At 33.9% G+C, this 27822-nt stretch overlaps 1 protein-coding gene across 8 annotated transcripts in view; it reads right to left on the bottom strand.

Annotated features, from left to right (window-relative positions):
* NBEA (neurobeachin) overlaps nt 1–27822 on the bottom strand; it is a 630595-nt gene that overhangs the window by 314720 nt on the left and 288053 nt on the right. For all 8 annotated transcript variants that reach the window (XM_079902587.1, XM_079902590.1, XM_079902583.1 and 5 more), the window contains 2 exons: nt 20359–20420; nt 1727–1791 (listed from right to left, as the gene is read on the bottom strand). In XM_079902587.1, the coding sequence (XP_079758713.1) occupies nt 1727–1791; nt 20359–20420 (127 nt within the window). The remainder of the gene's footprint in view (nt 1–1726; nt 1792–20358; nt 20421–27822) is intronic.

Raw genomic sequence — 27822 nt, 5'->3', positions numbered from 1 at the left:
TGCCTATAATGTGTTTGGTATATAGTAGGTGCTGAATAGACATGTGCTGTATTAATGTATACATGAGATGTTCTTGTATATTTAGAGCTAGCCATAATGTTTCAATATTTGTTCCAAAATCATCTTTATTGGAGGAACTATTAGTATAAAAAATGGAAACACAAATCTAGAATGGCACAAAGAACATTATGAGTATTTTGAGGTTTTCATGGATTAAAAATTTTTAAATATTGTAACTACTTTCTTAATTCCAACTCCTTTCCTAAAACCAAACAAAATAAACTCCAAACACTACCAGTGAACAACAAAACAGTTTCAAAAGCTAAAAACCTCTATTAGCAAAATTTTCACTCTCCTCCTTCTCTGAGACAATAACCATAATCTTAATCTTAAATGTTGGAGCTTCAATTTGTTAAGTCTTCAGAGTTACTGATAACAGCATAATTTTTGTTTTTACTTCACAGTGGAAACAAATTAGCAAAACTAGGGTGTATGTGAAGTGAGAGATTTCTATAACTGATATGACAATGAGCCGCCCGGGCAAAAGTTTTTTTTTTCTATTTTTTCATTGCCTGAAGATGGATAATAATTGTTATCAATTCTTTTCACCATAAAGTTTTATAAGAAGTAGAGTGTATTATTATGTTTAAAATTATTATTTATGCTATAAAAGAAAACTAATATTTTCCTGCATCTTTTGCTTGGCAGTGAATGAAAAATTTATTTTAATATTTAGAGGTGTAGTATTATGACTAAAAGTAATTCAATCATAAAATATCTAAGTGAGAAATACACAATAAGATGAATTGTTATAAAAACAAAGGCTATTTCTAAGAATATAATACACTGATGAACAAAAATACTAAATTGCATTTAATTTTTTTCAAAATGGGTTTTTATAGCATATACAAACTAAGTTTCAAAGAGTAGCTCATAAAATATTCTTTCATGACACCTCCCTTGATAAAGATCAATTTTACATACAGTAACATTATTACCTTATCAATTTAATTAAATCTGGTTTCAAGTAAGAAATAGATTACCCCAAATCTTCAGTCATTATTTTCCAAAGAACGCACTATATCATAGAAGAAACTCAAGTTGTAAAGGACGCAGGTCTTCAGCTGATAGAAGCTGAACATGTCAAAATGGTGACAGTTATATCTGTCTTAGTGTATCCATTGCCAATAAAGTATTGGAAAAATCATAGTGAAAAATCTTACCACAGCATCATTTTAACAATGGTATAAACAGATTCCTAACCAGACCTTTATAGTTCCTATATTAAACTTCTCTCACATTTTTAGCTGGATACTAGATAGCATGACATGGTCGAATAAAACTATTTCACATGAACTGAGATGGGCTGAGTGAGGGAGTAAACACTGAACACGGCTCTGAAAACAGATGGAGTGGCAGATGGGACTGCAGATTGGGTTCACTTGATCTATGTAAAACAACTTTACTACTTGGTAAGACGTGGCTCAGATCTCACAAAAACCTTATAAAGTTTGTCCCTTTATTTCATACCTGCTTCCCCTCCGCCAAATAAAAATGTCTAACATTTTAAACTTTGCTCCTTTAAAGTATAAGTACCTGTGTGATGAATCATTTAACTAAAATATATTTTCTTACACATTTTTGGAACAGATGGTAGGCAAGAGCAGTCACCCAGTGGAATAAAATGTACACTGACTAGTTGTCTAAAATTTGTAAAATTAATTACCTTCCTTCATTGATGAGTTCAATAAATGCAAGTCCTGCATTCTTCTGAATAGAATTTTGCCATTCCTAAAAGGAGAAAGCAAACCAACTGTAAGAAAAATGAGCATGTAAACAAAAGTAACATCTGGTTTACGGATCATGTTGATCCTAATAACTTCCACGTGATATTACTTCTAAATCTTTCTAAAAGATTTTTAACAAATGTTATTTTGCAAGAAATCAAAACTTTAAAAGCAGTCCTGTATTACTTAGTTAAAAAGGTGCTTTTGAATTCCCAGTGATGCCGACTAAGATAGAGAGTGAGATCACAGGGACAAAACTCACTGTGACTGTAAAATATTGCTTGTTTTACACTCTTCCTACGGCATATTTAGAATATGCTTTAGATAACTTTTTGGTTATTATTCTAGTGATTTCAATGTTTTTGGTCTTTTTAATATAGCTGGCAAATTGAATTTTTTGGATTAAAAATTATATCCCTTTCAATGGTACTATAAATAATACTTGCCTAACATATTTTTATTAAAAATCCTTATTGGTCAGTCATGCCACTCATCTATAGACTTTTCCTCCATGATTTTCCACTAATTAAGTGCTGGCCACAAATTCAGCTTGAGGAAACACAGTCTCCATGTCAACCCTTCACTCTGTTCCTGATCACTTTCCCTTTTAAAGCTTTGCACACATGCTGGGAATAAATGTGGTCCCCAAAAGTAGGTACTTAGGATGCAAACATTCTCTGTCCTAAGTAAATTTGTGAAGAATTAGAAGAACAAATCATGAATCTATATTTCCCCAGGAGAGAGAATCAACAACTTGGAAAAAGGGACATGATAGTCTGGGGACAGTAATGATCTAATAAAAGCCTAAATGACTCTGTTTTTAGCAAAGCCATTGTGTTTTAGCTGCCATAACTTTTATCCAAATGACAAGATCTTTGTTGCATTTTACTGAACTTATTAAAACTTGCAAATCATTTTTGTCAAAAACAATTGTTGGCAACACTTTTTCCCACATTTTAACAAAATGACTTACTACTCTCCTCATATATTTTGCATTAATTGAGGCACAGCATTAGGCAAAAGTCTCCACAGAAGAATAAACAAAAAGAGGATAGAGAGACCTAGGCTGATTCTTCGGAACCATTCACAATTTTAAGATTAGAAAAAGCAGTGGTTGAAAGGGACAAGAAAGGATCTAGAAAAATTTAAGAACAGATGCAAAATATTATAGCACTATTCAAAAGAAAATAATCCATGTATAATACATTGGCTCAAGAAAATAAAAAAAATACAAGACCCTTTAATCACTAATACCATTTTTTTAATGATTAGGAAGTTAAAATTCTACTGTATGTGAACTGCAAAATTAAAATACAGTAAACCACAAAATATATGAAACATAAAAACAAAAGTACAAAAGTCAAAAAAGATATCATTCCAGAGGAGGGTAAGGAAAGTTCTGGTGGTAGAGTCGGCATCAGAACCAGGGGCTGGCACTAGAGCTGGTGCTGGCCCGAGCTGCAGAACTGGCCCAGGAGCGATGCCTGAGCTGGCTCTAGCTGTGGAGAGACTCTATCTCTGGGGCTACTGCTGGATATGTTGCTGAAGTTGGCACTAGGTGTATTGCTGGTCCTAGCTCAGACAGTAGTGCTAGAACTGGTTGTGAATTGGCTCCAGTTCTGGGACTGACTTTAATTCCGGCACTGGTGCCAGGCCTGGTGTGAGAACTGGAGATGAGGATGACTCTAGATCTGGAGCTGATACCAGCTCTAGAGCTGAAGCCAGAGCTGGCACTAAGAAGCAGCTGGTACAAGAGCTAGTGCTGGAGTTGGCTCTAGCTCTACAGCTGGATCTACCTTTATCCAAGAGTTAGTGCAGGCGCTGGCTCTAGCTCAGAGGTGCTGCTAGGACTCGTTCTGGAATTTGCTCTAGCTCTGGAGCTGCTGCTAGAGCTGGTGCTACAGTTAATAATGGAACTATCTCTATCTCTGGAGCTGGCTCTAGTTATATAGCTGGTTCTAAAGCTGATTCTAGTTCTAGTATTGCTACTGGCTTCAGCTCTGGAGCTGGAGCAGGTCCCAGAGCTGTATGTAGCTCTAGAACTTATGCTAGAACTGGCTCTAGCTCTACAGGTGCTAGAGCAGGTGCTAGAGCTGACACATGCGCTGGTGCCTGAGCTACGAATACACTTCTGAAATCATTACATAGAGTTGACATCCTGACATGAAAGACAAAGATCAAGACAACAGTACAGAAGGGATACTAGGAACAACAACAACAACAAAAGAAACCTGAAAATTTAAAAAGAGAACATAAAAAGAGACAGCTTAAAAAACAAAGTTGAAAACATCTCCCAGAAAATAGAACAAAAAGATAAAAGAGTTGCAACAATAAGAAGAGAGATAAAGAAATAAGGAAAGTGGAGAATCTTCTGATGAAAGACCAATATCCATTGAGTAGGAATTGTAGAAAGAGTGAATGGGGAACATGGAAGAGAGGAAGTTATCAAAGTAATTTAAATTATTTCCTAGGAATTAAGTACATGACATAACATCCCCAGCAAAGCACATCATCATAAAATTTTAGAACAGGGTTAAAGAAAAGGCTTACAAGAAAAAAATTTCTTTATACAAGAAATCAAGAATCAGACTGACACTAGACTTCTCTAGAGCAAAACTGGAAGATAGGAGAAAAGAAAACAACACCTTCAACAGCACAAGGAACATAATACTCAGAACATTATACCCAGCTAAGCTATCCATAAAATATGAGGACAAAAGAGTTACATTTTCAGACATGCATAAACATTTATTTTTCAACCACTTTTTCAAGAAGAAAGAAAAAGAACCTACTGATAGTGTGCTCTGCCAAAATGAGGGTAGATCAAACAGGAGAAACAAGATAATGTTGTGACAGCCCCAGAATCTCAGGGGCTTAAAAAACAAAGGTTTATTTCTTGTTCAATTTCCAAGTCCACTGCCCGTGTTCTGCTCTGCTTCATCACCACCCTCACTTTGGGAGCTAGACTGACAATGTAACCATTGTCTGGAACACTATAGGCAACCAAGGTGGAGGGAAAAGAAAAGAAGTTTAAGTATCACTGGCTCTTATAGTTTCTGCCCAGAAGTAACACATGTCACTTCTCACATTTCTGGTCAAAGTCACATGACCAAGCTTCAGTTCAATGCAGCAAAGGAGTGCAAACCCACCAAGTGCTCAAAATGTGGGAAAGAACCAAACGTGAACAACCCAAAACATGACTCTAAGGGAAGAAATCATATAAAAGGTGGATACAGATCTAAGAAACAGTTTACAGAACTATTGTAAAGCTAACACAGTTTCTGTGAAGAATCAGGAGAGACTTGTATGCACACTAACAGACTGTCAAGAAGGAAATAATTTCATCAGATTATAGAGAGGTTTTGAATAAGGAAGACATATTTTGAATGAAAATTTAGCATTGCAATGTATATATTTTTTCTTCCAGAATTGTTTTTGTGAAGAAGCAGGCAATATAATTCCTAAATTTCTTTAATGACAATATAATGCAATCGAAAGGCTTTGTATTTGAGTTCAACTCTTTCCTCAAGTTACGGAATTGCTCTTTCTCAAAGTTTCTTACCAAAGAAGAGCTCACATTGGGGAGGAGGATTGGAGTCTCATCCAAGAGAATTTTCTTGAAACTTTTTGTGATGGTGAGACTTTCTCACTTTATTCTCCTAAGTTTTTCAGATTTTTCTTTTTTGAATTTAAGCATTAGAAACCTATCACACCGTTTGTATATTATTACATTGTCAATGTCGCCACATGTCAGAAAAGTCAGGTATGATGAACACACAAGACAGTTCCCTGGATCTGGCGATTAGAATGCAGCCCATTGCTCTGGGCTGATGAATGAAAGGGAATTGAGGAAGAGAAGGTGGTAACCGGAGTATATGCTTTCAAAGAATTCTGTGGTGAAAGCTAAGAAAAAATAGGATAGGAGGCTGAGAGAAAAATCGGTTCATAGTTTTTAGGGCGAAGAGACTTAAATACAGTTGTAGACCATAGAGAATGAAAGAGTCAGAGAAACACTGATTACAAGAGAGAAATGGTGACAGGGAAATCTTGAAGAAGGCATTAAAGAATGGGGTGTCCTGGAAAGGAATAAGGATACTTCTTTCTTCAGAAAAAGAGTAAAACTAGGGGTAGAAGAAGTTTTTCTTTTCTTGTTCACATATAAAATAGTCCACGGTATTCAGGAAGGGACCCTGACTTAAGTAACACAATTGTAAACTGTCGTGTAATTCTTTTCCAGAAGAGTGTAAATTCCCTGGTCTTATTTGCCTTGGTCTTGTGAAATGAAATGTGGTTTTAAATCTTAATATTTAATTTTTAGCACCAGCTACGGCATGAGACACATAAGTAATACTCAATAAATACTATTATTGGTGATTTATTGGGTAAGCTGCAATTCATGTACAATTCACCTCTTGGTATTATCAGAAATGCGAGGCCATATGACAGGTAATAAAACCTCCTAAAATGTTCCTGTTAAGAATGCTCATAACTAATTGAACGTAAGTGTTTCTCTACTCCCACAGAAGCATAATCTAACTGGGCTCTTTTTCTGTGGAGACATGAAAGAGCATTATTAATCACAGAAAGAAGAAAGGATCTCTCTCTCTCTTTTTTTCCATCCTCCATCCATAGGGAGGGAAGATATTTTCTGTCCTCCTCTGAGCCCAAGCAAAAAATTTTACAGACTCTGTCTATCTTGCTCTTCTGTCACCTCTAACTGTCCTGTGATTTCCTCAGACATAAGTATATATCAAACACTTATGTGATACAGGATTTTAAGACAACAAAAGCCGAAATGCCAACTTTCTAATATAAGAGTTTAAAACTTGATAATAGTATTTTCCATGTCTCTGCAACTTCACTTTTGTATGTTTTATATGCACATTATATGATTAGATTTTAGATATTGTATCTTTGAAGGAAGAGCCATATTTTATTTGTCTGTGGTAACCACAGAACCAGAAGAAATAGATGATGTAAATTGCACAGTGACTATACTACAGGTTTAAGGCAAAAAGAGTTCAATTCTAGAAGTTTAGCAACATTAGATGGAAAACACAGAAAAAATCCTTATGTATAAAATTTATATTATTATGTGTATAAAGTAGTATATTTCCTGGTATCTTTTTTCTAGGTTCTACTAGTTATTTGCTTGCCAAACATGAATATTTTCTTCTCTACCACAGAAGCCTACTGGTTATGTTTTAAGATGATATGGCTGGGAGTACAAGCGTAATTTTGCAGGCCTTGACCTAAGTAAGGACCAAGTAGATTTCACCTAATGTTAAAAGAGTATAATTCAGTTTTTGAAGATTTTCAAAATTCTTCATCAACTACAATAATCAATTTGGACAATTTCAATTTATCAAGTCAATTTCTGTTAACTACATTAACTAATACTAACAATTTGTAAGGTCGAAAAAATGTTACCGGTTATCTTTCTTTAAGAAAGCTAGTTTAAAATTTTTATTTTTCAAACTGTGGTATGAGATCAAAGTCCCAGGCAGGAGACATACTAAGTCCCAGGACATACATATTCATCTCCCTGGAGTCTGGGAGGAAAAAAAAAAAAGCCATGTAATTTAATTTAAAATTATAAGTCATATAAGAATAATATAGTGAAATACAAATTTTAAAACATAAGAGCATAGTATGTTCCTGTTACGGTGGATTGCATGGGTTACAGCCTGTATCACCCTTTCATCCACTGCATCCCAGGGGGCTGCTTCAATAGAAGAGTTAGAGAAGGAATGACTTAAGACATAAAAGTAGCAGTAAAGCTAGAAATTTTAAACATACATTTTCATCAGCTGTTTTTTGGAATTTTGCATGAGACTTATATATTTTAATCTCTCATTGTTATGGTGAATTTTAAATATATCTCATAAGGCAATGAGGAAAACACAGTGTATTTCTTTCAGCTACTTTAAAAAATGCTAAATGAGAAAGAGAAAAAGGGGAAACAACAAAACGTTCCTCACAAGATAAAGTATATTTTCCCTCTCAGAAAACCTTACAATTGAATGAGGGTTTTAAAGCGTGTTTAATGATTTCTGAATGACAGTTGCACAAGTAGCACAAATAATCAATTTTGAGGGCATCTTTAGTCGAAAAGTCTAATCTATTTACATTCTTGGCAAAATACGGCATACAGTATTGGGTAGTAAACAAGAATGCGTAAGTGTAAAGAAGAAAATGAAATGTGAAGGAAAAAGTAACCAAAGTATAACAAACGGCATATTCTCCTTCGGGTATGCTATTCTGTAGATGAATTTTTAGATCTTACTCCTATGAAAATGGGCAATATTATAACAAGAATTTATGCTGGCAAAGCAATAAATCTTGTGTGTAAAGAGAAAATAATTTTAAAAGTTTGGAAATGGAAAATGGGATCAAGCCTACATCATTATTTTCTCAGCACTTAATGTAACTTTTATTACTCATGGAACATTCCCTCTGAAATATAATTATTTATAACTTGTAGTGATTTTCCCCACTAGATCATAAACTTGTTAATAAAAGAAAGGATCTTGTTTTATCTAATTATGCACATCTAGTAAGTAGCAAGTGTCTGGCATACTGTACATACTCAATGTATCTTTGTTGTTGAATTGAATTTATTTCTCCAAAATCTATGGTATCACTTAAATCTGTGAGTTCTCAATTCTGACTGAACAAAAAAATCAATAGGAATGTTGTTAGAAAGCACCAGTCATATCGGAGTAGTCTCTAAGGATAGGTAGGGCCCAGGCATCAGTATTATTATAAAGCTTCCCAAGTGATTGTGATGTGAAGTCAGTGCTGAGAACCACCGACTGTGGTCATTTCTCCCTCTCAACAAGACTGCACACACACACAAACCTCCGTGCCTAACTTGCCAGCATGGAGCAATTTAGTTATTATGAAGTGATGTGTACTTTTCCCTTCAAATTGTTCAATTATTTAAATTCCTTCTACTCATTTGTAAAATAGTATACTATTGCATCATAATTACATCATAATTACTGAAGCGTCTACATCTCTAAACTAAGGCCATTACTATAGTCCTTTCCAGCTCTGACATGGTATTTTATAACCATAAATGATATTTTTGTAAGACTGAAAGTGTTACCTTATAATGAACATGTAAAAAATGTGAGCAATGAATTAGGTTATGCAGTTATTATATTCCTTTACACTGATGCACGTTTCAAAAAGTATTTCTTAAACGCATATTACTATGTAACTGATTCTAGAAGTTTCAAAAGAATAATTAGGTATAATATTGAAAGGGGAGATACGCAAAGCTTTGTGACAAGAAAAACACACAGCACACAGGAGGAACTGAGTGTCTGCTGTAGTTGCTGAGGCATAAACTACATTGAGAGTTAAGAAATGGGATATAGATGGAAAGGGAAAGGAAACTTTAATCACTGTCGTAGCTCCCTAGCAATTCTGACATGTAGAATTAGAGAAATTACTTAAAACAAGGCAAATGGATACATGAGAATGTATACAAAAGGATAATAATAATAACATCGTCATTTCAACAGAGTCAATTTCTTGGCAATGACAGGAAAAAATGTATCTTTAAAAATCTTATCTACAAATCATTCCAAAGTCTTCTGCCATTTGAGAAAACACACAGACACAGACACACACACACAGACACACACACACACACACACACAAACACTGGCTCCGCTACTGAAGAAAATGAACAGCCATAAGAAAAGGTGTAAATTAAATGTGGGCATCAAATTTTTATCTTCATGGGGAAACATACTAAACTGGGTTTGAATGCCTGCAGACAGCTGCCAAGTCTTTAGACAGTTTTGTCACAATTTTTTAACTCTTCTACATGGATGTATAACATTGCCTCAAGATGAAGGACTTTTTCAAAGAATTGGATATCAAGTTAAGGATCCTTTGAAACGAAACACTTTGAAGACAAATAGGTTCCAGAAGGATGACAATGAAATCCCTATGTTCTCTTCACAATCACTTTATGGCAGTTAGATAACCCAGTAGAAATATCAGACCCAGCACATAATATTTTCCCCCACTGGTTTTTCCTCCTCTCTGTCAGTTCAGTGCACACTTCTCATTCCCTTTTGTTTTGTGTATAATTAAGTAAACCAACTTAATGTCCTCAGAGACTTAATCCATCTCAGATTCTTTGAAAATATGGAAAATATTTCAAGGTAAAAATGGGAGGTTAAATTGAGATATTAAGTCTTCTGGAACTCCAGAATTATTTTTTACTTTCTATATCCTTCATGTCTACTTATCATTAATTGCCACTAAAAGAAGTAGGTATATTCCTCAAAAAATTTATAACAAATGCTCATGATAACTGGCATGCTTATAAATTCTTGCAATGTTAGAGAAATTAATAAGTACAAGGACTGAAGTAAAAAATACTATGCAGAGAGAAAAACAGAGATGAGTGTTTTCAATGTATGCAAAAAATAAAACTAATGAAAAAAAATATACACGTATTCAAAGTATGAATTTTTTCATTTCCATTGCTTATTTTTATGAACATCTTACTAAAAGCATTGTAGGAAAAACTGAATGTAAGAAATGAATAATCAATGATCAGTACAAAGAGATTATCGATACGAAGGTCAGCCACAGAAAAATCATTACACAACATGAAAATATACCAAGTTGATTACTAAAAGAAGAGTTGGTGTATCATATAAAGATAAATACAATGAGGTTTCCCAGGATCTCAGTATGTGGCTAAATTGTATAAATAAATTTAACACAATTTTTTATTACAAATATTCTTATGAACATATATACACATACACATATATTTATGTTTGTACTTATGATTAAAAATAATTTAGATTGTTTTACAATATATTTTTTAAACAGAGCATTTTCTATAACTATGAATATATACAACATACAAACACAGTTATATTGAGTTCTAGAGGATACTCCTTCCTTATTACCTGCTACTAGAAATGATCAGAAGAAATCAAGGAAATGATAAATTTATTAAATAAGAAAATAGAGGAAATGTTTCATATTTTAAGATCTACATAGGTAGGAAAACAGTAAAAGCTAAAATAGGGTTTTTAGAATGTAGTTTTGAAGAAAAAGAAATTTTAAAACTTAAAACCGGGAATTCCCAGGCAGTCCAGTGGTTAGGACTCCACGATTTCACTTCCGGGGCCCGGGTTCAACCCCTGGTTGGGGAACTAAGGTCCTGCAAGCCTCGCAGTGCAGCCAGGAAAAACAAAACAACAACAACAAAAATAAAACCAATAAAACAAAATCCTGTACTTGTCTATAATCAATGAAATAACAATGGCTGTCTTTCTCTAATTTATATGATTTATCATGAAAAATATAATTTACATTTATATAACAGAACACATTTCTTAAGAGCTTACTATGTCTTTGAGTCATGACTGATGTACAACTATTTTATCTTAAGTTTATAGTACTGTTGGTATCACTCTTGATGATGGTCTTTGAATGTCATTTTTCTAGAGCTAAGAATAGGTGTATCAGAGAGTGATCCTCAAAACTTTATAACTTAAGAATAAGATACAGTAAAATATGAATATAAGGGAAATTATACCATTAGCATCGAGACCTCTAAACTGTATACAACTATCATAAAAGTGCTGGGTATTACGAAACTACTATGCAAGTTTAGCTTGTCAAAAAACGTTCGTAGATAATCTAAAGATAAAATAGACATTTAATATTTCTCAAGATGTATTTTGTGAGACCTATTAAGTACCAATATTTTGTGGTTACCACCCATGCTTACACAGAAGCAAGAAATCATTATGAAAACGGCCTTACTTTCAAGAATAAATAGGGAGCAACCATGTTGCATTGAGCTGTTGATGCTTTGTTGTCTGCTTGGCTTATACACTCTCATATACCAAACTCGTAGCACACATGATCTTAATTCACGCCTTGGCAAAATAATAAATTATTCTATGCCACTTATCTATGCTACCATTTAAGAACAGCAGGAACTTCCAGTTTAAATCTTGAATGTTAAGACCCTGTGTACAACATTATCATGAAGCAGAGCTATGTGCAGTTATATTAAGTTACTTTACATTTATTCATGAATAATCATGCAGCTATAGGCATATAAGCCAGCATGAGAATTTTAGTGTTGGAGAGAAACTTAGGAATTGTTCTTTTTAACCCAGTGCAAGAATCTTTAACACACGATTAGCTGATCTTTGCTTGAAGACCTACAATATTCAGGGCTTCTGGAATACCCTGTTCTACTTTTAGACCATATTAACATTAAAAAAATAAAAGCACAGATGTTCATATATGGAAGAAAGAGCTGTGCTGACCAGTACAGCATCTACTAGTCATGTGCAGCTAGTACAAGCACTTGAAATGTGGCTAGTGTGACCTGATATGTGTTCTAAGTATAAAATATATGCCTGATTTGAAAGGCTTAGAACCAAAAAAGGAATGTAAAATATTCCATTAAATATTTTTATACTGATTACATACATGTTGAAATTATATTTAGGTTAAATAAAATACATTATTAAAATTAATCTTACCTATTTCTTTTTTACCTTTTTAAATGTGGTTATTAGAAAATTTAAAGGTGTATGTGGCTCACATTATATTTTGATTGGACAGCACTGCTCTACACTATCAACTGGAAAACATAATTTGTAAACTATTGCTGTTATAACAGCAATTTTTGCTTATACTAATAACAAGAAAAATAATTTTGCACTTACGTGTAGAAATATAATTCGAAAGGATACACATTAAATGACTAATTGTTATTACTCCTGAGTAGTGAAATTATGAAGTAACAGGAAATTTTATTTAAACTTGTAATACTTATTCTAAAATTGCTTTTCTTTTAATTTGCGGGGACTACTTTTACATTAAAAATCACCGTAGGCATCTATGCTCAACTGATTTTCAACAAGAGTGCCAAGACCATTTGATGGGAAAAGAATAGTCTCTTCAACAAATGGTGCTGGGAAAACCGGATAACCATTTGTAAAAGGATGAAGTTGGATCCCTATCTCATACCATACGTAAAAATTAACTCAAAATGGATCAAAGGCCTAAATTTAGGGCCTAAAATCATAAAACTATTAGAAGAAGACATAGGGGAAATGTCCATGAGCTTGGATTTGGCCACGGGTTCAAAGACATGATACCAAAAGCATAGGTAACAATAACAAAAATAGATAAACTGGACATTGTTAAAATTGAAAACTTTTGTGCATCAAAAGACACTATCAACAAATGAAAATAACCCACAGAATCAAAGAAAACCTTTGCAAATCATATTTTTGATAAGGGTTTAATATCCAGAATAAATAGAAAACACCTTCAACTCAAGCACAACAACAAAAAACCAATTAAAAATGAGAAAGGACTTGAATAGGTATATGAAAAGATGCTCAACTTCATTAGTCATTAAGAAAATGCAAATCAAAACCACAATGCATGCTCACTAAGAATGGCTATAATTTTAAAACCAACAAATAAAGAAAAATAGAGGGAGAGAGAAAATAACAAATGTTGGAAAGGATATGGAGAAATTGGAACCCTTGTTCATTCCTCATAGAAATGTAAAATGATACAGACATTATGGAAAACTGGCAGTTCCTCAAAAAATTAAACACAGAATTACCAAATGACTCAGCAATTCTACTCAATTATATACATTATACCTGATGGTATAAGCCTAAAAGAATTGAAAATAGAGACTCAAATAGATACTTGTTGTCCAATGTTAAGAGCAGCAGTATTCGCAATATTCAGAAGGCGGAAACAACCCACTGTCCATCAAAAGATTAATGAATAAACCAAATGTGCTACTGTACATAAAATGAAATACTGGTGAACCATAAAAAAGAATTCAGTTCCGATACATGTTACAACATGGAAGAGCTTTGAAAACATGTTAAGTAAAACAAACCAGACAAAAAAGGACAAATATTGTTTGACTCTCTTTATATGCTATATAGAGAATAGGCAAAACACAGAGACGAAAAAGTGGATTAGAGGTACCAGAGTCTGGGAACGGAGATCGGGAGAATTACTGCCTAGGGGGTGCAGAGTTTTGGTTTGGAATGTTGAAAATTCTGGGAAATAAATAATGATGATGGTTATACAACACTGTGAGTGTAATTAATGCCACTGAATTGTACACTTAAAAGGACTAAAATGGCACATTTTATGTTATATTTGGTTTGCCACAACAAAAATAAATAAATCAAATCATCTTAGGGACTGTGTTCTTCTTTTACTCATGAATTAACTCAGTAAGTAATTAATAAATATTTATACTAAGTGCTGGACACTGCAAGATGTGGAGGACACAGTGAGGAGCAAAACGGAAGACTTCACTGGCAACAGAAACATAAAATGAATTTTGTTATGGTGTAAATCTGTAGCATAATTGAAATGAACAACATTCATAATGTGACCCTGAATGACTCTAAAGCTTTGTCATCCTTAAGCAGCCTTTCTTTTTGGATAGTTTTAAAAAATTCTACAATTCAAAAATATCTCAATTAATGTTAAATAAATATACTGATGAGACTATACAATACTTATTTTCTCCATTGGTTGAATGAAATGCTTCAGATAAGGAGGAAATACTTGGCATGATGCTTACTCTGAAAGAAACTCCAATGTAATGGATAAAAAAATCATACTTTATCACCTATGAGAGCATCCAATTAAAACATGTAAACAGGTACCTATATTTACTATCTAGATACATGCACTTCAAATGCTGAAGGGAAGGATGGAGTGATTAAAATCATATAATAATAAACCAGAAAAGCTTCATGAAAGAAAAGAGTTTGAAATAATTGGGAAGATATGAAGTAATAGTAATAATTCTGTATTTTGTATTTTGATAGTGGTAGTGGTTACATCAATATAAGGATTGAAATAGCATTGATCTATACACACACAAATGAATGCAGACAAAGAATAGGGAAAGCTGAATGATGTCTGTACCCTAGTTAAAAGTACTGTACCAATATCAATTTCTTACTCTTGATACTGTATTACATTTACATAAGATGGTGCTATTGGAGAAGGCTGGGGAAAGGGTACATGGGACTCTGTGTACTATTTCTGCAACTTCCTGTGAGTCTATAATTATTTAAACAACAACAACAAAACCACAGAAAAAAAATGATCATGAGGAAATGTGCAAGAGAAGAAAAAGAGGACAAAGAAAATTACCTATTATAAGATATTATATATAACTTACTATAAAATAAAGTATGTTGAAATATGTAGGATTAAAGAGAAAAAATCCACCAAAAAGCGAGGGAATATGCAAGTGGTAGGACAATGAAATATACACCGTTGTTTTCACTATTTTTCAAAGTTGTCATAATGTGTCTGAAGAATTTATATAATGTGAATATCGAAAAATAAAAATAGGGGGAAAACAAACAATCAAAATAACTGGGAAGACAGGAAAGGGCTGGACATTGCAGCCAAATGTGGAAAGGGGCTTTAGTCTAGGGAGGTGGTCTGTCAGTATTCAGGGAAATCTGTTTACCTCAGAATATACTACATTCCTTCTCCTGTGCCACGGAAACTATAACACTCTTAAAGATTATCCTGCAGAAATTGGTAATTATCTTACCAATTTCTTTTTGTCCCAATTTTGGTAGAATTATGAGAATTCAAACATGAGAAAAGGACTGTCGTTTCTCTTATATTTTACTATTTTCACACAGATGAACTCAGAACTTTTGTTCATCCATCATTTTCCTTCTCTGTTTATAATTCAGGTTGGATATGAACTAATCATTATACAGGGATGAAAGTGCTGTCTCTTGTATGGGTATCATGAACTACTGAACACTATTTACAAGTTAGAAATTTCTTATCAATCTCAATTCTAGGCTATCAACATACTATAATATTTTATATGAGAAAATACTCTCGAGGTATACTGCCTGGAAATGGGTAATTCCTTATATCACAAATAAATCCAGATACATATACTGTCTAGCTACTTAATTTCTGATGCACTCCAAATGAGGCTAGTCACTGGTCTGAGCACGTAACAGGTTCATTTCTCGCCAGATCTTTGCTTAGACTGAATCTCCTTCTCTGCTTAGGCCGTGTAGAAGGTCTATTAACTTCAAGGGGTCCATCTTTAGTCCATCTTATTAAAGCCTTCCATGAAAATCTTATTTTTAGTTCACAGGATCAATTTTCTGAACCACATATAGTTAGCACTTGATTATATTCAATTTAAAATATCATGCCACAACCACAACTTTTTTATTCTTCCTTGATTTCAAATTCAGGTACATAAACAGGAAAGTTTCATGGATAACACTAGACTTTAAGAAATAGAAGAATGTATCAATAAATTTTTAGTAAAGATTACAATGCTAAAATAAAAAGGTAGTCACTAAATAATTAAATGTGACATAATTTCACCATGATAATTAGGATTTCATATTTCCAAAGATGCTTGAAAAATGTAGTTCATCTGTAGTTTTCTTAAATTTATAATCTTCCTATTTTAAGCACCAAAAATTCTTTAAATATTGAGTACTTATGAATAAATATTCTTTAGTAGGCCTCTATATTCATCTTATCTATGTCTTTGTACCTCAATCTTAGGTTTAATGTAATTAAAAGAAAAGTATGTCTTTATCTTTGCAACATCTGACTAAACTGTATCAAATTGGAGAAAAAATGAAAAATTTAGAAGTTCAAAGGCTAAATCATTTTAAAAAAGGAAGACTGTTCTTCAGTTGTGGTACTTTTGTAAGTGCTGTGTTTAGAGGTCCTGGGTTATATGGCCTTGATCACATCAGTGAAGTCACTAGAACCCTTTTTATTTAAGTATATGAAGTATTTAAAAAAGAATAAAGGCAAACAAAACCACAAAATAATTCATGTTAGTAACTTCATACACAGATCCTAAAAAGACTTGCAAGGCTGACTTCTACTTTATGTTACTTATACATTTTTGGGTTTTTATTGAGAATAAAAATGATACATTAAGCATACATTTGCTTAATCAGTGCTTCAAGTCAGAAAGTACTTAAATACTGAGAGACATTATTTTTTTTACATAAAAGTTTCTCAATTTATAAAACATTTTTTATTGACAGATAAGGCACAGAAAAATGCAAGTGACATCTGCTAAGCTTTACTTATGAAAACGTAAAGAAATCCTACGGGATAACATCACTCAATTTTTCCTGGAGTACCTCTGATGGAGACTTCCTAAAAAAAATCTGGAAATAATTAGAAACTATTATAGTACCTTAAAAAGTTTACTTGAAAACTAAATCTGCTCTTCATCAAAGAACACAATACACTCAGAATAATGTAATGGAAAAATTAGGTGCACATATAGACTAATGAAAAGCACCTCAACCACATCTGATTGTAAAACTTAAAAAAAAAAAAAAAAAAAAAGTTGATAGAGGACAATAGCAGACGGTGAGATACTGAAGAACTCCAGAGAAAACTATTCACTGATTAAGCACTGATTTTTCAAAGCACTACATATTAACTATTTTACTCCAGTTCATTTTACTCCCAATTTTTTTTAAAAGATACTACTAAGTGCACTTTAAATACAAACTGAAAGGAAAGAAGAATAGTTAATTCTTTATGTCATAAGATCTACAGGAAAAAGAAAAATATCCATATATGGTAAAAAATGTTTTGTGTATCTGTGGAACAATTAATGCAATATAATGATAATGCTAATAGCATCTTAAAACTTAAAATGTGTTTTCCACAGAGACCTAAAATTCCACTGGGGGGTAGACTGGATGGCATGTCCCTTAGAGTTTAAAAGACTGTCCATATGAACTGAATTATCCTTGACAAGTACCTTCAGACACTTGTAATACGATCTCATGTAAATTTAGACCATATTTTACACACAAACCACTGGCAATAGTAAGTTTATTCAGGAGCTCAGATAAAAAGGAAAGAGAAGCTGATATCCTTAATAATATGTAGTAGTTAACATGAAATTTCCGAAATCAAAAGCATAAAAATAAAAGCATCTAATGAAAGAAAAACTAACGCTGTGAGAAATGTTACATTTTCCTTTCCATTTTCAGCCCTTAGCTACCTGTTTTATCCAAATAAAATGCTATGCTTTCATGTTCTATCCAAATTTAGGGGCGAAAAAGCATATTCTAAGCAAGTAAATAAACCAGAAAATTTCATTTGCATTGAAAACTTATTTTAACCAATAATTAAATCACAGTGTGGATAATATCTTAGCTGTATTTCCCACTGTGGGAAAAACATATACATGCAGTTCATCAAGACAGTAACTCATTCAGATTTTCAGCTCTTTTATGAGTCCTAGTAACTGCTCATCATAAGAACATTGAGCTATCAATACCTGCAAAGGGCTGACTGTAAAACAGAAGAAAACTCAGAACTCTGCAGCTTTAAAGATTCCTCAGGATTGCCTGTGCCTTGGCGCAAAGATAGCTTACAGAACTATGCTAATTCTACAGGGATCCAGCTCCACTGTCAAAAGGATGTGTTAGGTCTGTAGAGGAGAACTCGGCACTGGCAGTGCTGCTGCACCAAGCAACCGCCGCAGCATCAGCAACTGTATTATTACTGTCAGGAGCCTGCTGCTGCTGTGTGGCCTGGCTAATGGGTTACAGTATAAATCATCATGAAGTTGAGTAGTAGAGAAAAGAGCAGACTATTTTAAGAAACTTTGACAACATGTCCATTTTGTGTGTGTTCTCGAAAACCAAGGTTTTATACATCCGTTGAACAATGGATGATCTTCAAAAGATGCTTTTATAAGCTAATTGTAAACTAGAATAGTAAACTCCTCCCACCTGAACTGCATCGAAGGAAGATTACTCATTTGTTTCTTTATTTTTTAAAAACATTTTTGTGGAAAGCAAAGTTCCAGTTTAATAGAAAATAAAACAACTGGAGCTTTTTTCAGTAAACAAATACATTTTTAAGTCACTTAAATGAGGTATATTTAATCAATTAACCACTTAAATATTTAAAGCACACTGAATTATTTTAAACATTCAACGTAAAGATCAAATTGAGAGACATGTTTATAATATTGCTTTGCTGAAACACTGAAAGTGCACTGCATAGAGGGCTTAAATTTCTCACTCTTCCTTTCAATCAATATCTGAGGCAAAGTTTCATCTCTAGGGCCCTTAATGGCAGGAATTCCTGGAGCCAGCAAATGAGTAATGTTAAACCTATGATTAGATGATGAGGCCATCAAAGACACTAGACCCTAATGCTACATTCTTCTTTATTTCTCTGAACTGCAGTGAAACCAAGAGCTAAGGAAGAAGAAATTTTACACTATATTTTCCCCATAAAACCATGTTTTTTTAAATGTGCATTGTCAAGAACCTACAAGGTCCAGACAGATCTCACAGAATGTCTCTCGAACTCAGGACTCTGGCATTAGGTAACAATTTTCAAATGCCCTGCAGATGAACTCTTGCCAGGAATGCTGTTTTCTTTAACTTCTTCCTTATTAATATTCTTTCTGGATGAAAAGGGGAAAATGGACCTAATGATGTCCCTATGAATATATTCTTGAAGAAAGTAAACCTGGAGACTGAAAATTACTGGGTAAGTTTTTGGTTCTTTTGTTTCTGCTGATGCTTTAAAGGATCAATTGAAGCCATATTGTTGTTTATTTGGAAGTTAGTTGTGGTTTTAGCCAGACCTCAGGTCAGTAACTAGAAACAGTATAGATGTATTTTCCTTGCTACTGAGGAAATTAGAGATAATGTAATAACTACTTATTACAAACACACATAAGGTCTTTTTATTCTCATATTACAAAATATTTAATACTTATGTGAAAATCGGGATCACTAGGAGACTTGGGAGAGCTGGCAAGAAGAAAGACCATTAGGTCCCTATTTTAGCTATCAGAAAAATGTTACATATAATTTTCTCATAATTGCTTAAAAAAACAACACCCAACAATTATAATTCTATTTTTAATTCTGATTATTGAAGATAAATAGTATAAGTAGATTTTTAGAATTTACATTTAAATATACAAATTACATTAAAAAAGGGAAAGCAGCAAGGTATCGTATCAAAAACCCCTCACTAATAAGCTATATTTTATACTTTGGCTACTGCAACAAAAAAACCTCTAGTTTTCATTATCTATAAGAGTGAAAAAGAAACCATGTAATTAACAATGAACATCAAAATTATAAATAATACTGTATCATTTTTAAAGGATGGGGTGTAAAGATGGATATCAAAAAATCTATAACAAATTATATATACATATATTTGCAGAGATTAAAAAATAGGGAACAACAGAAGGCTAGGTAGGTGGGAAATAATAAGACAGCTAAAGGGAGGGAAGGGAAAGGGAGACTAAATCAATATTTGCATGGTAAGATCATCTACATAAATATACATCTCTATGTAATTTATTGCCTTCATCTATGAAATGACAGAAATTTTTAAAATATATAAACATATACATATATAGTCACATACATTCTTTTGTTAGTGACAAAACAATCCTCACGTAGTTTAATGTAATCAAGTGATTGAGATTTCGTACCTGAGAACAAAGCAGCATAACAAGCTCAACCACAGATGTGCTGGACTTCATACAAACAAGGCCTACAAGGAAGAAAGGGTAAAACAAAATGAAATTACACTGGTAGAAATCATCATTCTAAGTTAATTCATTATATAGGTTTTAACTTATAAAATCTTTCTTTAAAGTAAAATTCCTAAAATGAAATGAATGGAAACATTCATTAACATATTTTTATAGCATTAATTTCAAAATATTCAGATATTCAAGAAGATGTGAAAAATACTAAAGAAATTGACCTCAGGCTTGGGTTATTTATTTGGTCAAGGCATTTCTTATATTTAAACAAGGTGGGGCAGCTATCAAAATTGATAAGCTAGTTAGAACTCTTTTTATTCCAATGACATTTGCTATGTTATTGTTTCCTGGAGCACAGAACAGTAATCATTGAAGACCTGCCTAAATTTTCTTCCAAAAAACAAAATTAAAATAATTTACAAACAGGTAATTACCCACTGGTTGTCAATTGTTAAATGAATTTTATAATATTGAAAAATGAATTTCACATACAATTAACATATTATGAAATACTTGTAAAATATTCCATTGTTCTGCTTCCAAAGTCTCTGAATAGACATCAGAAGAAAAAAGAATTAAATGTATTAATACATATGTAATAATGGCTACTACTCATTGATCACATATTATGTGCTGGGTATTGTGTTAATGTACAAGAACTCATTTAATTCTCATTTATATTCTGTGATGTGCTATTATTATTACAATTCTACAGGTAAGAAAATATTCTTAAAAAGTTTAAATGTTGATTATTCATCAAGACTTCAATTAAAAAGATGACTGCTGTATAACATAATAAGAAGGCTGATCATGATTGTTAGTATTTTTAAAGTGCCAACATATAGAGAAAGATGTAACCAAGGATTCATAACAATCTCTGGTAGGAGGAGAGTATATTCATCATGATGTCCGCTAATTTAAAATATATTTTTTAAAATTTTTAACTAAGTTTTTATTTATTTATTTATTTTTTGTGGTACGCGGGCCTCTCACTGTTGTGGCCTCTCCCATTGCGGAGCATAGGCTCCGGACGCGCAGGCTCAGCGGCCATGGCTCACGGGCCCAGCCGCTCTGGGGCATGTGGGATCTTCCCGGACTGGGGCACGAACTCGTGTCCCCTGCATCGGCAGGCGGACTCTCAACCACTGTGCCACCAGGGAAGCCCTAACTGTTTTTTAAATTAAATTAATAGACTAACTTTTTTTTTCTTTTTATATGAAGACAAATATAATCAGTAAAAGCCCTGTATAGTAAGAAATGCCATGATCTTACATTAGTTGTTGCTAAATGGCAAACTAAAGCGAAACCAGTTATTTTTTCTTCTTAAGGTGATTTCAATAAAGAGTCTCAAATGTCTTCCAGACACTAGCATGTATATTTATTGTAGGTAGTCGATAAATACCCTTTTGTGCCCATTCTGCTAACAACTCTATCCTTAACGTACAGACCTACAAAACAAGTTGTAAAAAGGCGCCAGGATTCCATTTTATCAGATCTTTGGGCAGACAGTTAACTAATGAAATAAGAGGCAGATGTGAAAAGCTCATTTAAGAGACAATTGTTGCAACTGATCAGCAATTCTCATGCTCAGGAGCTAGAGAGTCAGAAAGATTAATGGGACATTTATCACCTGTTGGCTACTCAACCACCTGAAATTCTGACAAAGAAAAACTAAATAAAAGGCCAAAGGACTATGTACAGCAAAAGGATCGTAAATAAAATCTGTACTCCATATCAATTTAGATTTTAGACTGTCAAGCTGTATAAAGAATGATTAGACTACAAGGCTATATGATGAATGATTATATAAAGAATTTTTCACTACATATTCTGTGTACTAGAGTTTTGAAATACATAACTTGTACAAATTAGGAAAAACATGCAATTATATTCATTTCTCACAGACTAATTTTAAATGAACTTCTAAAAAACTGCTGTGTAACAAGAATATTCATGCTTCTTCCAAACACATACTATCATTCCATCATAAGAAAAACAAATGCTCCATCAATGCTTTGTTCAAAGGAAATGAGAACAAAATGATAGGATAGCAAAACTGCAGTTTGCAAACAGCACTCTAGGTACTTTGAAAAAGGCCATTGTGATTTCAACTCAATAGATCCTTGCACCTTTACTAATGTGATGTAATTAGAATGAACAGAATGATAATGGATCCTACTCAAAATAACAATACGAAACAAAACAAACAAGCAAAACCTAAATTTGACAATGAGAACACAAGCAGAGGCAATTTTGGAAGACTTATCACCTTTCAAAAATTATATAATCATTTTGGTTGACACTATTTCTAAGTGTTAACAAAAGTATTACTAAAACAAATAGATTTTTTATTAGAGATATGAGATACTGAAGATATCTAGAGATATTGAGACATTTAATAGAGCTACTGAAAATACAAGCATTGTCTGATGACACTAATCCTTGCACATTCTCTAAATAAAAAAGCACCTATATTTGAAAATTTAAGGTGCAAGTAATAAACGTGGTTTGGTATAACTTTAACCATAAGCTCAAGAAAGCCAAATTTATCTAGCGATACTATACTCAGGCTATATATGCACAAGGCAAATATTTAAAATTGTTATGTCTGAAACAGGTTGAGTTTTTTTTTCCTTTTTGCATCTGGCAACAAATTCATAATCAAACCAACTCATTTGATATCTCCTCATGAGTAAAGGATAGTGTTAGCACTCAGGAGATTAATAAGACACTATCTACACCTTCCCAAGGGCTCCATCTTTTAATTCCAATCTAAGATTATCTAACGTTTACATAGAGCTTTGGCTGTGCTGGGTCTTCGTTGCTGCGTGCGGGCTTTCTCTAGTTGCGGTGAGCAGGGGCTACTCTTCATTGCAGTGTGCGGGCTTCTCATTGCAGTGGCTTCTCTTGTTGCGGAGCACGGGCTCTAGGCACGTGGGCTTTAGTAGTTGCGGCTCGCGGGCTTCAGTAGTTGTGGCATGGGGGCTCGGTAGTTGTGGCTCATGGGCTCTAGAGTGCAGGCTCAGTAGTTGTGGCACACGGGCTTTGTTGCTCTGCGGCACATGGGATCTTCCCGGACCTAGGCTCGGACCTGTATCCCCTGCACTGGCAGGCAGATTCTTAACCACTGCACCACCAAGGAAGACCTACATAGAGCTTTATCATTTACAAATCACTTATATATGCTGTCTCATTGGATTCTCTTAACAACTCTTTGAACTAGTTATTATCACCTCATGTGAGAGATAAAAAAATGAAGGGATTCAGTGACTAGCCCAAGATGTTTCATACAGTAAGTGGTGGAACTGGGACCTGAATTCAAGTCATTTAACTTGAAAGGCCATTTCGTGTTTGCTGCAGCACTACTTAAATAATTTGACACTAACAGGATGGCAACATGTGACGATGAGAAAGGTCATAATGGTTAATTCCAACTTGGGTGATTTTGACAGTTTTCTTGGAGAAGGTAGCATATGTTGGTCAGACATGGGGACCAAAAGCTTAAGCAGAAAGTACAGAGGGAGCAGGGGACGAAAAAACTCTGAAAAGACCTTTGTAGCTTGGGCGACTGGCTGACTAGAATACAGGGGGGTGTGAAAGTGGGACTGGAGCGCTACAGTAAAATTCAAAGATAGATAAAGATGGAAAGAAAGAAAATTACACGTTTTTGAAAGTGAAGAGGAAGAATATAGAGTAAGTTATACAATGGGAGGAATGACACTAGGATCAGTTATGGCATCCCTATTCCATGATGACTTTTCTTACCTTGTCAATTAAGAAGTATCCCCTACGGAAGCGATACAAATGTGCCCCTCCAGCAAAAAGCTAGTTAGAAGTGTTGGCCAGTTAACAGAACACTTTCACCAGGAAATGTATATTCACCAGAATAACTATTCTGACTAGAAATACCAGTCCAATACTGTGGACCATACTATCTTACCAGTATAAAGTGAACCCATGGAATGTAGATAGTCAACATGTGAGAGAAAGAAGCCTGAAAATATAGGAGGTGCTCCAGTGGTGAGGAAACTGTCTAGTACAAGCTTTTGAATATACTATGAACTACACTGAAACATTGTTCAACGTTGTCTGACTGGCCAAGATACAAGTACATGAGAAGTTGAATTAGGTAGACAAATTTGAGGTGGTCCAGATCCAGGCAGCAAACACATACTGGGTACAGATGAGTGAACTGCCACCCGAATAAATCGCTGGCAGTGTTTTTGGGTTTACACTTACTAGGGGTAAAAAGTCAGTTTCTACTTTCAGAACTACATTCCTCTGCCAATAAAACAAACAAACCACCACCAACAACAAAACCTCACCAAATCCCACTAAATTGTAAAATGAACATTAAGTTAAAAGCTTGACCTTTGGGATAAAACTATCTTTCTTTAATAAAAGAAATACTGAAAGGTATTGTGATGCTGTTTTAATACACAGCCGTCAGAAACATTTGATTCAATGTGTGGGTCTGACTTCATGCATCTGTAGAATTAGAAGATCAAATTATGACACTTAAAAATAGTGTAGAAAAATTCCATCTCTAGCAGGATGCCCCTTATGGTGGGAGGTGAAGCGTATGAAGCGTTACGGTTACAAGAGAGGAATTATACTTACAGCTGGGATGCATCTTCTAAGGAACATCAAGTTTTCTTTCAGCAAGGGCCCTCTTCCAAAAGAGGAGAGCATTCACATCTATGACTAGGGCAGTGCTGAGTATATTCTCAATAAACTTTAGTTAAATGAATTAAAAACCATCACTAACTGAGGAAATATATAGTTGATATATATTTATACAAATAAATATAAGTTGATGAAGAAAAAAGATTTTAAGGAAAAATAAGAGTGTTTTTTTAAGAACAAGAGCGCCATTCAAAAAGCATTTATTTTTACTTATTTATTTTTTTAACATCTTTATTGGAGTATAATTGCTTTACAATGGTGTGTTAGTTTCTGCTTTATAACAAAGTGAATCAGTTATACATATACATATGTTCCCATATCTCTTCCCTCTTGCGTCTCCCTCCCTCCCACCCTTCTAGGTGGTCACAAAGCACCGAGCTGATCTCCCTGTGCTATGCTGCTGCTTCCCACTAGCTATCCACCCTATGTTTGGTAGTGTATATATATCCATGCCACTCTCTCACTTCGTCACAGCTTACCCTTCCCCCTCCCCATATCCTCAAGTCCATGCTCTAGTAGGTCTGTGTCTTTATTCCCGTCCTACCCCTAGGCTCTTCATGACATTTTTTTTTTCTTAGATTCCATATATATGTGTTAGCATACAGTATTTGTTTTTCTCCTTCTGACTTAACTTCACGCTGTATGACAGACTCCAGGTCCATCCACCTCACTACAAATAACTCAATTTCATTTCTTTTTATGGCTAAGTAACAAAAAGCATTTATTGAACTTGTGTCTTATGTGCCAGATACCCCGCCAGGTGCTAAGTTTAAAAAGAAGTGAGGAAACTGGTAGTTTATATAAACAAATAATCATGACACAGAATCGTAGGAAGGACACAGAGAGTACAGAGCGTTAGACACACAGAAAGGGTAGTGAGCAGCTCTGCTGAGGAGAATTTATAGGGAGTGTGACATCTGAGTTGATGATGCTAACCCTATCTAGGCAAAAAAAGGAAAAAAGGAAAGTCATCCGAGGTGACAGAGAAACATCAGAGGTATAAAGAAGCATGACATTGCTAGTAAAATGGAATTGGGATGCTATACTGTGGAGTGCAGAGGATGGAAGGTGGTGAAATGAAGATGGAGGAAGAGAGGAAAGAGAGCCATCTATGGCATCCTATTCCTACCGGCAACAGGAAGCCACTGAAGGATTTTAAGCAGGGGCAGACAGAATTCGATCTATTTTGGGAAGATCACTTCTGTCAGTGGAATAGGAACTGTCTAGTCGAGATGATGAAAACCTGAGCTGAAGGCGGCAGCAATGCAAGCAGAGACAGTTTGAAAGACATTTTGGAGAAGACAATAAAATACTCTGGATAACTGAATATGACATTAAAGGACAGGGTAAAGGAGCAAAGTGTGAATGATAAAACCTTTAAGTGAGAAAGGAAAATAAATGAAGGAGCAGGTTTGCAGAAAGAAAGTGAGTTTCATCCCAGACAAAATTAGAATATAGGCAAAAAAATTAATTTTGATATTAAAATTATTTGTTTTTTAGGTATGGATGCTATAACCCTGACAAACCTGATATAAATAAATTGCACAGATAACATGGCATTGGACAAAACTGTGGCGTTATTATGAGTCCCACTAGCAAACTACCGGTAGTAATCTTACCAGTACAGTTTTTTTTTTTTAACATCTTTATTGGAGTATAATTGCTTTACAATGGTGTGTTAGTTTCTGCTTTATAACAAAAAAATATGGAATGCTTCACGAATTTGCATATCATCTTTGCACAGGGGCCATGCTAATCTTCTCTGTATGGTTCCAATTTTAGTATATGTGCTGCCGAAGCAAGCACCAGTACAGTTTTAAGATATAGTTTTTCTCTTTCTCCTCATAATAAAATATGCTAATTTAATTTCCATCAAATAGACATGACTATTCTGATAATTTGAATTTTAAATATCAAGTCTGCCCAGGACAATTTAGTTTTTAAATAACTTTCTAATGATTTTAACTTTTCTAAGTTCCAAAATTAGTACACATTAATGGCACTGAAATAGTTGAAATAGCTTCATTTTAATAATAAATGTTGAATAAGAACTACAGACCTTGAAAGAAAGTTTGCATGCTCACTACCCTTCACCTGCTTTAGTTTCAGTGGTGTGCAGCTGGCAGTGTCTTTGAAATTCTCTGCTCTGTATAGCTTTCACATTGTGTTATGCGGCATTCTGAGATACAGCATATAACTATAAAGTGTGTATCTCTTGTGACTTCTGCAATGCTTACACATCTTTATCCACATAATATCAATTTCCTATGTTTTTTACATTTCTTTTACTTTTTTACCTGAAACATGAAATTTATTTCTCTGTTTCATCACTGTGATATTCTCCTGACGGTAAAAAATTACTTTCAGTGTTACCATTTAAGTCATCTAAACTTATTAAGGTCAAAAACGTAACAATTAGCAAACTGTGGCTTTCTAACTTAAAACTGAAAAACTAAAACCAAACAAAAAAAAACAATATTAAATAAACATTCTCTGAAATAACAATAATGGTCTGAATTTTTACTGTTACTGCTGCAACTAATATTAATATGTGTCTAGGTAGTATTACTATTTTTTTAAATTTTTAACATCTTTATTGGAGTATAATTGCTCTACAATGGTGTGTTAGTTTCTGCTTTATAACAAAGAGAATCAGTTATACATATACATATGTCCCTGTATCTCTTCCCTCTTGCATCTCCCTCCCTCCCACCCTCCCTG

This window comes from Stenella coeruleoalba (assembly GCF_951394435.1).
Source record: "Stenella coeruleoalba genome assembly, chromosome: 18".
Classification (NCBI taxonomy): Eukaryota; Metazoa; Chordata; class Mammalia; order Artiodactyla; family Delphinidae; genus Stenella; species Stenella coeruleoalba.
Note: the sequence above shows the minus strand (reverse complement) of the source record. Positions and strands in the feature narration are given on the sequence as shown.